Source organism: Myotis nattereri (assembly GCF_964212035.1).
Source record: "Myotis nattereri genome assembly, chromosome: X".
In the NCBI taxonomy this organism is placed as follows: Eukaryota; Metazoa; Chordata; class Mammalia; order Chiroptera; family Vespertilionidae; genus Myotis; species Myotis nattereri.
Genome location: NC_138078.1, coordinates 119,002,711 through 119,016,855, shown reverse-complemented (window position 1 = coordinate 119,016,855; position 14,145 = coordinate 119,002,711). Strand labels below are relative to the sequence as shown.

Sequence of the window (14,145 nt, the reverse complement as noted above, 5' to 3'; positions counted from 1 at the left end):
GACACTCTGAGGGGACTCCCTTAGGGCAATAGTTTTTCATTTCCCTAAAAGCAGTGGAATTCTTTCTTTAAATAAACTTCTACTCTTGCAGTCCTTAGAGATATGGCAGCCGTGGGCAAACTACGGCCCGCTGGCCGGATCCGGCCGGTTTGAAATGAATAAAACTAAAAAAAAAAAAAAAAAAGACCGTACCCTTTTATGTAATGATGTTTACTTTGAATTTATATTAGTTCACACAAACACTCCATCCATGCTTTGGTTCCGGCCCTCCGGTTCAGTTTAAGAACCCATTGTGGCCCTCGAGTCAAAAAGTTTGCCCACCCCTGGGATATGGGCTCTGGACCTACGCTATCTGGGTTTAAATCCTAGCTCTGCCATTTCTAGCTGGGTGACCTTGGGCAAATTAGTTATATTTTGCACATGTGTAAAATGAGAACAGATCATAATGATAGTATCATTAGGATCGTTATGGGGATCAAATGAATTCATATACAGGGTGTCCCCCCAAAATGTGTACACACACATTGAATAATTACAAAGGCAGTGTTTATTAAAATACATTTCATTTTCAAAATTGAGCTATCAGCTGCTAAAGTGTGTATACATTTTTGGGGATTCCCTGTATTTAAAAATTTTATTGGATTTATTGTGATGACATTTGTTAGTAAAATTATACGGGTTTCAAGTGTATATTGTATTGTGTGTTCACCACCCTAAATAAAGTCTCCTTCTGTCACCATTTATCTCCCTTTACCCTGAATACATATTTGTAATGCGCATAGAATGGTGTACTGGGGAATAGTGAGTCGGATACAACTTTCTGATCAATAAATATGCATGCAGAACAGAGAGCAGGAGAGCAGCCCTAGTTGAAGGGCAAAAGAATAGGACTGGGCCATGTTTAAGTGTCTTCCCTGCAGTAACCCTGGTGCTTAATACACCACAGATCTGGTCTAAGCACTTTGTATACATTGTTTTAATTCTTACTTGGCCCATTTTACAGAGTCTTAGAGGAGTCAAAGTGACTTATCTAGGGTCTCATAGCTGGCAAGGGGTGGAGCTGAGATTTGAACTCAGTTGATTTGACTATATGGCTCACACTCTTAATCTGTACAGACCCTGGACTATCTTGCTAACATTGTCAGTCTCCAAACCTGTCCTTAAATTCAGTGTCACAGAGCTGTCCTTTCTGGGATGCTGTATCCTGGTCTTAGGACTTGAGTTTTCATCTTTTATTCCTGCTCCCTATAAAGAACATACCTCTACACAGGGCTAGGAATTTACCCGCAGGTCATAACCCGTTAATAGGGTCCTAGTTGGGCTCAGAGATTAGCATAAATAACTGAATGCCATTAAAAAAAAAACTGTATGCAAACAGCTAAAACAATTCAACAAGAATCAAAGCTTTGGGTATCACACTTTTTTTTTTCCTTTTAGTTTTCCCCCACTTGGGTATGATACTTTTCTTAAGGTTTATTTTATTTTACTGTGGCAAAATACACATACCATAAAATGTATCATTATAACAGTTTTAAAGTGTACAATTCGGTGGCTTTAAGAACAATCAAAAGATTGTGCAACCACCACCACTATCTAATTCCAGAACATTTTCATCGTCCCCAAAGGAAACCCTGTAGCCCTTATGCAGTCTCTCCCTATTCCACCTTCTTTCAGCCTGTGGAAAACACTACTCTGCTTTCTGTCTCAATGGATTTGCCTCTGCTGGATATTTCATACAAATGGAACCATACAATATGGGGCCTTCTTTAACTGGCTTCTTTCACCTAGAATTATGCTTTCAAGGTTTATGAATGTGATAATTTTTGAGACAAATAATGAAAGCAAATTTAAATTGTCCAATACAGCCCTAGCTGATTTGGCTCAGTGGATAGAGTGTCAGCCCGAGGACTGAAGGGACTCGGGTTCGATTCCAGTCAAGGGCACATACCTTGGTTGTAGGTTCCTTGGCTCTGGTCGGGGTGCGCGCAGGAGGCAACCAATCAATGTGTCTCTCTCACATTGATGTTTCTCTCTGTCTCTCCCTCTCCCTTCCACTCTTTCTAAAAATCAACGGAAAAATATCCTCAGGTGAGGATTAACAAAACCAAAAACAAAAATAATCTGGTACATATAGGTATCTTTGAGTAACTAACTTTTCAAGTTCTTTCCTTGCTCCCTTGGCCCTTCAAAACCCATGAGTTGCTGGAAAAACAATCTCTCATCTCTATAACCTTAGAGACTCAAGAACTTCATTTTCGGGCTTCCAGGCCCAATTCTGGCACCTGATGGCTATTCTTGAGACAAGTAGCCAGCGATGGCTCGGTTTCCCCTCACTTGTGGGACGTGACAAAACTCATGCAAATTGTCTCCCAGTTTCTGGGAAGTTTTCCTCTTTATCCCCTCCCCTTCCTGACATAACCATGCCCTTCTTTATCTGAACCAGATAAGTTTTATGTTTGATGGAACAGCCATGGATATCAAGTTTCTTTAAAACCTGCCAAGATGCAGAAAGAATGATTCTATAAATTACATCAGAATGAATAAAGAAAATTGGACACAATTTTAACTTGTTTCATCAGAGCTGCTATTTTGAAATTCCCCTCCTGCTTTTTTGTCTCCTCTCCAAACAACAAATGTGCACGGACCTGCAAGTGAAAAGGGGCCTCTCAGATTGCCCAATATTCCTAGGAATCCAGGTCCATTGGCCCGTTCAGAATTCCTGGGAAGGTAGAACAGTAGTGGTGGCCAAAACTGATTCACAGTCAGTAAGTAGCCTGATCCTGCCAGGATTTTAGTTACTACTTATAAGAATCATAGAGCATACTGTTCTTTTATGATGTATTTAGATAGTGTCAGCAGGGTTAAGGTTACTGATGTTAGAGTTTTGGGGGTCACTTAACTTTGCTTTGTAGTCCAGCTGAAACTTTAATCCTAATCTGTGCCACACGCTGACCCTGAGCTTATTTACTGCCTTTGTCCACCCTGGCCCACCCAACTCCAGCCACCTTAAATCTAAATTCCTCATCATAAGAGCGCTGGAAGTCAAGGTTTGAATGAGTCAATGGGAGTTGTCTCCAATACCACATCAGCAACTCATATTGTGTCTTTTCTCTCTTCAAAAGGGTATGTTATTTTTCATCTTTCTCTGATTCCCTTGTTTTCTCTCTCCCTGCTTCCTATTGCTTCAAATACTAACACTCTTTATTCCAGCATTTTCTAAATATGATCTGGGGACCTTTTGATTCTGAGTCACGTTTGAGAGGGTTCAGAAATCTGCATTTTAAACAAACACCCAAGGCAATTGGGGTGGACAGGAAGTTTTGAGAACCACTGCTTTGGTACCTCTCAGGACAATTTTTTTTTCAGCCAGAGTAGCAGCAGCAGGGGCCCGTGTTGCTACATGTTGGGAAGGAGAGCTGGCTTGGGGATTCACCTGTGAATGCCTCCTGCAGGACATAAATGGGCTGGCTTGGAACTGGAGGCCTCTTTGAACCCCACACCAGGTCCACAAGGTTGGTTGTGATTGACACCAGCTCTCTGTCAGAGCCTTGGAGGGCCGTGTCATAACTCTTCCAGGTGCCTGCAGAGACAGGAAGGAGTCACTTGTCCCCTGCCCACTGACTCAGGCACAGTTAGTCTTTATCCAGTCTGTCTCCTGTTCTGCTCCTGTAGCCCTAGCTGCCCAGAGCCTGTCCAAGCAGCCTGCCCCTCCTGAGTCCTGTCTTCTCACCTTCTTCTTTCCACTTTCAAAGACTAATTTCCCTGAGTCCACTCCAATACTTTCCATAGCCAATTGGCTAAGCTCATCTTATTAAGTACCAATGGATGTGGGGCCCTCTTTCGGTACTATCCATTTTGACTGAGCTTCAATGTCATAGCCCAAAGGAATGATGATGTTTAGGCCACTGGAAAGGCTGTCAAAGAAGCCATTTCTGAAGTGTGAGCCTTTAGTACATATTCACGAGGTCTCTATCTTTGGGGTCAGGCTGGCCAGTCAGTTGGGGCCCCAGAACCAGGGAGCTGCATTCCTGGGGAGAGGGAAGACTGTGCTTCTTTACTCAGAAGCCCTCTCAACTCCTTTGACCCTTCTAAGCTGCTTTCCAGAAGAGGGCTACCAAGTAAGTGATTCTAGTGCCCTAATTAGTAGAGTTCCAGGTCCCAGAGGATTGTTCTGGGTTCAAAGACATCTTAGACTATTCATTTGCTAGATCTTAATAGTTCACTGAGTCTTCTAGATTGGGTCTCCGCCCTCATGACTTTAAAAAGTCTGTATTCATTCTTTTAAATATATTTTCATTACAAAATTCATGAATACATTCTTGTTGCAAAATATTCTGCAAGCACAAGTTCAAACACTATGTCTTTAGTCTCCCTGCCCCTCCTTCTACCAAAACTATGCTTCTTTACATCCCAGGGAAGCTGAGTCATCCTCATTGGTGTAGACAAATACAGGGACTGAAGGAAGAACTTACCAATGGAGAAGAGGAGGGGGTCAAAGCCCACACGCCCTCCAGCAGGAATCTCATTGAAGAGCCAGTTGACAATGGGAGTACTGCCAACTTAGAGGAAGACAGGAAGGAACAGAGGTCACCTCCAGGGCCAGCCCCAGACCCTCTAACCCGGCTTCTGCCCGTGATAGTGCTGCCATGTGTGTCCTCCTTGATAGCAGCCTCAAAGTTTAAGAATGGCCTCGAATTTCCCCAGCTTTCTATAGGGACCGAACTTGGCCTTGAATGTACCCCCTCACCTAGTACATCCCCGAACTTACCGTAGCCTGGGTTCCAGGACTTAGGGAACAAATCCATGCAGCCCCTTTACCTTCCTTATGGAGCTCCCAATTGCAGTCCATCTCTTGCTCAGCCTGGGTCCAGTAGCGGCTGTCAGTCCAGAGACCTGCTTTCCCCATGGTCACCACTGCAGTTCCTGGGGCAGAACAAAGGAACTTGGAGGTGAGGGTGAAAGCGAAGGATGTGGTTTTATTAGTGCATGTGCAATAATCAGCAAGAGAAGCTTGGAGTTCACTCAAGGGGCCAGGATCAGGATGGGAGGCCCCTTCAAAAACTGGGACCTCATATAAGGCCTCTACATTTGTGCCTCATTAGGCCATGTGATGTTTTTCCTAAAAGGACCAGAAAAGCAATATTTTGTTCCCAAGTGACCCAAGGGAATCAGCAGGTTCCTAGTGGCTAGACATAGGAGTAGGGACTGTCCCAGAGAAGGAGCTCAGGTAGTGCTAGGCTGGGCCTGGCTGTGGCAGAGGCAATGAGCACTGGAAGGAAGCCAGGAGGGCTCTCTGCCTCATGCAGAAGTGTGGCTGGTGGACTGTGAGATGTGTGCCCTGGGGAACCTGATGGGACATCTGCCCTGGTGACCCTTTTTGGAGTGGTGGAGGGGAGGCAGAGTAGTAAGGAGCTTCTGGACACCAGGTCCTGGGGTCTTGGGTGCAGAGAGCTAGCCACACCAGGGTACCTGTGACCACCTCTGAGACGACCAATAGAAGCAATGAGGGCAGGATAATAGTTGTTACCTGAAGACCCCGTAAAGCCTGTCATCCATGTAAGCCTCTTGTCATGTTCACCAATGTACTCACTCTAGGAAATCAACATTATCGTTAGCCTTCCTCATGAAGTCAGACCTCACACGAAAAGCTCCCAACCATATCCCAGTTCTTTTTGGTCAGATTGATCCAGTCCTAAAAGCCAGGCATACTGGGCACCCCTTCCAGGAAGCACTCTGGAATTCCCCTAGCTCTTAGAATCTCTTCCCTTGAACAACTATATCTCTTAGAATCTAAGCTTCACAATCTAATACTAGAATGTTCTACAAAGGAGTCTTAAATCCCTGGACAGAATGCAAATTCTGTGCAGTCTGGGATCATGTCTTTTGGTTCTTCTGGGTTCTTCCCTCCAGCTGTCACCCTATTCCCCAGTCTAGCATAGTACACTGAGCCCATCATAAATCATTTCTGCAGAGGGCTTTATACATTATAGTATTTTGATCCTTGTAATCCTCAGACACAGAGTTCATTATTCCTATCTTGCAGAAGAGGAAACAGGCTCAGAAGTTCAGACACTTAGCCAAGGTTCTTAGTCTTTCCCAGCAGGTAGGCAAACTAATTCAAGTAATCTTATTGACACTAAAATTCCTCCTCTTCCAAGTGGGTTTGTGCTGGAAAGGTGGATGGGGTGAAGGGGGGAAACAGTAGTGGGAAAGGGTGGGCAGGGCTCTTCTTTGGGAAAAGCAGTTCTTTAGACTATATTGTTTCATGTCTGTTCCCCCTCCCCTAGCCTACATACACCCCAAACTTGTGTAGTCCGGGGCACTAGATGATTTCAGTGCTCCGTCCATTAGGTTATGAAAAAGGCTGAGCAGGAAGGGAGCTTAGCATTCTTCCAGTCCTATTCCAAGACTACATCCTATCCTCCTAAACATTCATTGTGGATCTGTCATCCAGGAAGTGATCAAAATCCATTCTGAAGTTATTTATAGTTTCATTGCCTGAGGTCAAGATTTGGCAGTGTCTTCTCTCCTATGTAAAGGATTGCGTTCTTTCAGCTCTTTAAACTCCCATGTCCAAGCTCCCCATTTTCTTCCTTTGCCTGTCAAATCCTTCCTCTTCCTACATCTTCTGAGTCATAACAATCTCCTGTTTGTGGCCTATTCTCATAAGCTGACCTGGGGTAGCAGAAAGGGCAAGGATGGGGGGTGGGGGCCATCCCTTACCATGTGGGCATCCGTGTTTGGGATGATGTAGGCAGAGAGATTCTGGGTTTGCATCTGCTGGCGAAGGGCTGTGAGCTGCACCGTGGTATTGACCACAGTAACTGGAAGGTACTGTCGTGGGACAGAAAGACACCAAGACACACACAGAGACACATATTGTTTAGAGAAAATGATGCCTGTGCCCCCATCATCTTCTTAGGCAGGGCTTCGGGGCTGGTAGGGTGGGTAGGCTGGGCTGGCCCGGAGAGGGTTGGGGCAGCAACTGATATTATGGGTTAGTCTAGATTAAAGTGCATGGGCTGAGCAGAGAGGGAGGTGTTGAAGAGCTTGGAGAGGGACCCTTTGTGACAATAATGGGACCTTAGTCTAGGATTGTGGGTGAAGTTGCAGGGGACAGTCTTTCTTTGGATATCTTAGAGGTAGCACTACCAATTTAACAAATGTAAATACAGGATGCCAATTCAGTCACATTTGAATTGCAGATAAACAAATAATGTTTTAGTGTAAGTATGTCCCTTGCACTATTTAGGGCATACTTATGTAAAATATTATGCATTATTTTAAATTCAAATATAACTTGGCATTCTGTATTTCATCTGGCAACCCTACCTCAGGGACTTTTTCAGGTTTCCATTCACTAGTTTCAAATGGCAAAGGAGAGTGAATGAGTAACCCGAGGAGTTTGGGACATTGTCCAGAAAGATCCCCTCCAAGTCAAGACAGTTTTTAAAGGCTGCCTTAACTTTAAAACAAAGTGTGGGTTTTTTATTTGTTTATTTTGGTTTGTTTTGCATTCTACTCCACAATATATCCATGTTTGCTTTTAAGGAAAAGTAATGTGGCTGGCCCACCCACCTGTCAGTGCCAGTGGTCTCATAAAGTTGACAATGCAAGCCGATGTACTCCTGAGACTTAGCGGATACTGGCAGGCCCACCAGCTCTCACCTTTTTGCCTACCCCTGCCTGGGCAAGTGCCTTTACCTATTTTGGTTTTGGAAAGAATCACTTTGGTGTCCAGCCAAGAAGTTGATGATTTTTCTGCTCTAATCTATTGGGCCTTCTGTAAGTCTTCACAACCTAGGCCCCCCTCTCTTGCTCTTCCATTGTCTCTTCTAACCTTCTGTCTTCTTCCTTCCTCCCTTCTTTGCCTTCCCTTTTGCTGTTCCTCTAGAATTCTTGTTTTCTGTCCTCCCAGCTTCCTCTTGGCCTCTGCGTAGACTCAATCAAAGGTTAGCTGCAGGTCTCCTATCCACTTTCTTTCCCCTTATCCCTCCCTCTGGTAGGGCTGTTCAGGTCCAAGCCTTTAGGAATGGGTGGGAGGGAAGGACGAGGGGTGAATATCAGACACCTGACAATGTGCTGCCCTTCCTGAGGGATGTTAATCAGAAACAGTGGCCCCAAAGTCCAGAAATCAGAAGACAGTCTGGTAGAGGGAGAGGCTAGCAACTGAGCCAATGTGGGATGGGGAGGACGATGGGACCTGTTGGGTGGGCTAAGCCAGTGCCTCACATGAGGGCTCGTTGAACAGTTTCTCACGTTCTCTCTTCTCAGGTCCACTGGCTTTGCATGGCCCCAGGCACAAACTAGAAAACAAGAGAAAAATCCAGGGTCACGTGGTAATCAGATAATTTCGAGAGCACACAGGGACATGTTCTCCCAACTCTCCTTCGTGTCCCTGCAACCCTCTATCATTTGAAAACACACGATGCTGTCCAACTCTCCTTGAGGATAAAAATAACCACATTTCTAAGAAATCAGAATGAATTGGTTGGCAACCTGGGTCACAATAAAAGAAACCTGATCCATTGACAAGTGATTGTCACTTTGGGAAAGATTTTAGTGCTCATTAAATCAAATTTTTCCTTCTAATCTAATTGGGTCTCTTCAGGGTCTACTGAACTGGAAAAGTTGTGTGTAAATTAAATTTTTGTAATCAAATTTTCTTTGAAATGCTCTAAAGGATCTCACTAAATAATCACCCTACCTTCATTTTACCCTTCTATAAATCTAATTTCATATACATTGGGTTTACTTAAACTCAAGGCTCACTTGTATCATTTCATATAATCCAAATCTCTGCCTATCATTCCAAGCTAGTTTGAAGTATGTAAGACAGGCAATTTCACTCAATCTGACATCATCACCTGGTGGGAAAAGGTGGGTTAGCATGAAAGAGCTTCTACTTTGTGCCAGACACTGAAGTCAACAATTTATTTATAGCATATCATTTGATAACTGTAGCAATTCTGTGAGGTGAGTATTACTCTTTACTTGCTATAGAGGAGGAAGCTGAGTCCCAGGTCGGTTTAGTAACTTGCCCAAGTTTTGCCACAGTAAGTCAGGGGTAGGTCAGTGGTTTGAATCTGGGCCATTGGAGTACAAAAATCCAACCATGGAAGAATAGTGCCACAGAAGGGACAGAGTGCACGGAGACTTAGTTTCCAACTTGGGCTGTGCCCCAAATTTAGTGTGATCCAGTAAGGATTGCCAAGTATTCAGAGTGAACATTTCCTAAGTGCCTACTGTATACCAGGCGCTGGGCTAAATCCTACAGGCTCTGGGCCCTAAAAATCCAGTGGTCTCCGATAGTCTGTCCCTCTAGCACCTCACCTTTTAAAAAATATTTTCACTGATTTCAGAGAGGAAGGGAGAGGGAGAGAGAGATAGAAACACCAATGATGGGAGAGAATCATTGATCGGCTACCTCCTACATGCCCCCTACTGGGGATTGAGCCCGCAACCTGGGCATGTACCTTGACTGGGAATGGAACCATGACCTTCTGGTTCATAGGTCGACGCTCAACCACAGAGCCACACTGGCTGGGATAGCACCTCGCCTTTTGAGAAAGATCTCCCCAGAGGATAATGGGGGCCTGAGTATGGACGTTCCCACTGTACTTTTACTTTCTGAGTGGGTTGAACTATAGATAGAAGGAAGGTGACTGGGGTTTAACATCATGAATGCTCTGCCTTGTTGTCTTGGTCTTATAAACTCAAGAGGGAGATTAAATCTTATTGATTTAAGAAAACGAATCCTCATTTCTGCAGGAGCAGATCTCTGACAAAATGGTGGTGCTAAGATGCCAACATAAAAAGCAAGATTCAGCCAACCTATGTCCTGTTCTCTGAGGCCCAGGCTATGGCTCCCAAGGGTAGGCTCTGCAGCCAAATCATTCTGTGGTCCTGGCTCTGGAGAGGTACTCAGGAACTGGGCAAAGTCCTGTTGACAGAGAGCAAAGGGAAGGAAGGCCTCTCTAAAGCTGGAAGTGGAGTGGGTATGGGTGATGCTGAGATGGGCAGTTCGTTGTGACCAAAGAGGACAAATAAAGGGTGACAAAGACCAAGCTTTAGTTATGCTCCTCCAAGCCCTCTTCACAACTAGGCTTTGACTTTGGCCTGCCATGCCCATCCTGCCCTTGATGGTCTTGAATCTCCCAGTCTTAGAAAGAATATTCCTAAGTGAGTTTAGAGAGACTCCCTCACCCTTAATATCTAATTATCTCTTGATATCTGATCAAATTCCTCACTCCTACCCTTGGTATCTGATCACCATGGCCTGCCTTCCACAAGTATCCTATTAAGTCGATTTAGCAAGAATCTCCCTACCCTTGCCTAGCCAGCATGGCTCAGCGGTTGAGCGTCAACCTATGAACCAAGAGGTCACAGTTCAATTCCTGGTCAGGGCACATGCCCATGTTGTGGGCTCGATCCCCAGTGTGGAGCATGCAGAAGGCAGCCGGTCAATGATTCTTGCTCATCATTGATGTTTCTATATCTCTTTTCTTCTCCCTTCCTCTCTGAAATCAATGAAAATATTTTTTTTTTTTAAAAAAAGAATCTCCCTACCCTTAATGTCTCTCTCCTCTTAGGAATTTTCCATCCACTGACCTCCTTTCTCTGATCATTGGCCATCTTTGTTGTATTTAGAGTTAAGCCTGATCTTTCTCCTCTATTGCAGTGTCCCTATTGCAATAGTCTTGAATAAAATCTTCCTTAGTTTTGTTTTTAATTGAGAGGGGAAGGGAGATTAGATAGATAGATAGATAGATAGATAGATAGATAGATAGATAGAACATTGATCAGTCACCTCCCACATGTGCCCCAACCAAGGATAGAACCCATAATCTGGGCATATGCCTTGACCGGGAATCAAACCCACAACCTTCTGGTGTATAGGATGACACTCCACAACCAACTGAGCCACACAGGCCAGGGCTCTTCCTTACTTTAAAAAAAAAAAGTGCCAGAATCATTTTTTCCCCTTTAACAGGTGAGAATGGAAAGGTGTCAAACCAGACTAGACCTGAGTCTTGAGGGTCTCAAGGACTGGCCCTGGTGTTCTTCCTCAAGACAGAGGGGGACCAAGAGAAAAAGAGACAACCGGGCCCAGCCCTCACTCTAACCATTTCTGAACCCAGAAGGGGAGGCCAGAGCTACTCTCCAGCTGGACCTTCCCGCCCCGCGTGGGAGGGGATGGAGAGATCGGGATGCACATACCAGAGAGGAGGACAAGCCAGGGGCAGCAGCCCCAGGAAGCCCAGGCCATGGAGTCTCCAGATGCTGGTGCTGGGTCAATGGAGGGACAGAGGAGAGGGGCAGGTCTTTTCCTTTCCTGGCCTCTTCCTCCAGGCCTTTCCCAGGGCAGGAGCAGCCACAGGGCAGGGGCTGGTGATATGGAGGTGTCCAGCTGGTTGATGAAGAATCCCCTTCTGGTCTGTTGTTTATGAAGGATCCAGGACTCAGGGTGGGCAGAGAAACCTCTGCTTGCTATGAGTCTCCTGGAATAAGGTGTGAGAAGCCTCTGCTTGCTATGAGTCTCCTGGAATAAGGTGTGAGCCGGCCCCGGGGCAGAGTCCAAAGATCGAGACAGAGGAGCCGCAGCTAGTCTCAATCAACCTGCTTCTCCCAGCCCCCTTTATCTACAGCAGCCAGCCTCTGGCCATTCCTGAATTCTGTCCCCCTCCCTCCGGCAAGCTGTTTCCCATTAGCTTCCCACCCCAGGCTCTGGCTACAATCCCACTTTTGCTTCCAGATGGATGTTTATCCTTCCTCCTTTTTTAAGGTAGCCTGTGTCAGAAGAAGCCAGTGATCTCTCTCCCTAGAACCTGGGAAACCCCACTGCACCCCTCAGGGAAGTTGTTTATAGCTGGACAGTTACTTTTGTGAGCTGCAGCGAGTCCCCTCAAGAGAGCCCGCTTTGCAAAAGTGCTGCCAGTCACTGGCAGAGGGTAAGACTGCCCTTCTCTTGGGACTGTTAATACCATTCACACCTGAGAAGGGAAAGGCCCAAAGGCCTGTTTGGAGGGATTAGGGCAGTGATTCCCAATGTGGGGCACACACTCCATGGCAGGGGGGGTGGCAATTTGATTTTTAAGGGGAGCTATTCGAGAATGAGTTATTAACAGTGATTTTTTTTGCATTTCGGGGCTTCATAGACAGCATGTAAGTATATATATTGTGACATATTTATGCATTTCAGTTCTCTATTATATGTTTTGAAACTTTATTTTCTATTTTTTCATATCAGTTCATATTATTTTTTAAAGCAATTTTTTAGTGATTTCTTCCTCAATACTTCAACTGCCCTTTCGTTCTTTTATTTTTCTCTTTCCTGGATGCCATGTTCTTTGGAAGCTTGTTTAGACCAAGTTAATGGTCTTTTAGGCTTCTACCACCTGAATAGGAGTTCACTTTTTGAATAATAAGAATTATATGTCATGGTGGGGGGGCATCAGGATTTTAGAGATGCTTAGGTGGGGCATGGCCAAATAAAGGTTGGGAACCACTGGATTAGGGGATGCCACTGAAGGGGAAAGAAGACTGAGAGAAGGGAATTTGGGGGTTCCCAGAAGACAAATTTGGCTAACTGGACGTGGAGTTTCTGCTATAGATTCTGGAACATGACTTTGGTTATCCTAACCAGCATGACTCCCTATGATGGAAGTGATGAAACTGAGGCCAGCTTTGTCTCCACAGCCACTGCATTAGTTGACAGCTTGCTGCACCAGTGCCAAAGCAGCTCCGAGTAAATGTCCTTTAGAACCCTTAGCCCGGAAGGAATACCTCTTTTTTAAAAAATACATATATTTTTATTGATTTCAAAGAGGAATGGAGAGGAAGAGAGAGATAGAAACAGCAATGATGAAAATCATTGATCGGCTGCCTCCTGCATGTCTCCTACTGGGGATCGATACTGCAACCCAGGAGTTGACCTGTGACCTTCTGGTTCATGGGTTGACGTTCAACCACTGAACCACGTCAGCCGGGCATGGAAAGGAATACTTCTGAGAGACACAGACCCAATGAGCAGGTGCTCACCTAGCCTGGAAGGCCCCACTTTTATTTTTAATGTATTTATACTCTGCTTACATGCACAAGTTTAAGGCAGCTTTAAGAGAATCCATCCAAATAAAATAGAATAGACCATCTTGAAGAGGGAAAAGGGGTCTTCCTGGGACTCTCTGAAGGAGGGGAGTCTAAATAAGTGAGAAGGCCCTAGCCAGTTTTGCTCAGTGGATAGAGCATTGACTTGCAGACTGAAAGGTCCCAGGTTCGATTCCGGTCAAAGACATATGCCAGGGTTGTGGGCTCGATCCCCAGTAGGGAGTGTGCAGGAGGCAGCCAATCAATGATTCTCTCTCATCATTGATGTTTCTCTCTCTCCCTCTCCCTTCACCTATGAAAAAAAATAAATGAGTGAGAAGATTCAGTGAACTCTACCTCTAGGAACAAAAGCTGAGGCAGAGCCCTCAACCTCAGAGGATTGACTGAGGACAAGGACTTCGAGAACCCTGTGTGGTCTGGTCCTGCTGACACGCTTACTATCTTTTCTCTACCCCCTAGCCTCCACCATTCCAGGACTGAGAATAAAGTTATTCCCAGAGACCAGAGGGTTGGGGAACACCCCCTCAAAGGCCCTTCCCTCCCACCTGCATCATAATAGCTATCCTGAAGGGCAAGCAGGGCAATTTGATGGAATCATACAGGAGGGGAGGGAGTGTTGTGGCAAAGGGCAGGGTGAGACAACCCTGAAGACAGCTGTCTAGGACAGTGATGGCGAACCTATGACACGCGTGTCAGAGGTGACATGCGAACTCATTTTTTCGGTTGATTTTTCTTTGTTAAATGGCATTTAAATATATAAAATAAATATCAAAAATATAAGTCTTTGTTTTACTATGGTTGCAAATATCAAAAAATTTCTGTATGTGACACGGCACCAGAGTTAAGTTAGGGTTTTTCAAAATGCTGACATGCCGAGCTCAAAAGGTTCGCCATCACTGGTCTAGGACAAATGGCCCTGCCTTCATCAGTGAGCCTACGAGCCAGACTGCCAGGGTTTCAATCCTAACTCCCACTCACTAACTGCATGGTACTGCGCCAGTCACTTCACTTCTGTGAGCCCCCAGTTTCCTTGCCCTA

At 45.2% G+C, this 14,145-nt stretch overlaps 1 protein-coding gene across 1 annotated transcript in view; it reads right to left on the bottom strand.

Moving 5' to 3' along the window:
• XPNPEP2 (X-prolyl aminopeptidase 2) overlaps window positions 1-11,269 on the bottom strand; it is a gene marked incomplete at both ends in the record, with an annotated part of 28,183 nt that extends 16,914 nt beyond the window's left edge. Inside the window, 7 exons of the mRNA XM_081115126.1 lie at window positions 3,434-3,580; window positions 4,473-4,559; window positions 4,819-4,923; window positions 5,528-5,591; window positions 6,724-6,834; window positions 8,233-8,306; window positions 11,221-11,269. Coding sequence (XP_080971252.1) covers window positions 3,434-3,580; window positions 4,473-4,559; window positions 4,819-4,923; window positions 5,528-5,591; window positions 6,724-6,834; window positions 8,233-8,306; window positions 11,221-11,269 — 637 coding nt within the window. The remainder of the gene's footprint in view (window positions 1-3,433; window positions 3,581-4,472; window positions 4,560-4,818; window positions 4,924-5,527; window positions 5,592-6,723; window positions 6,835-8,232; window positions 8,307-11,220) is intronic.
• Window positions 11,270-14,145: the final 2,876 nt, after the last annotated feature.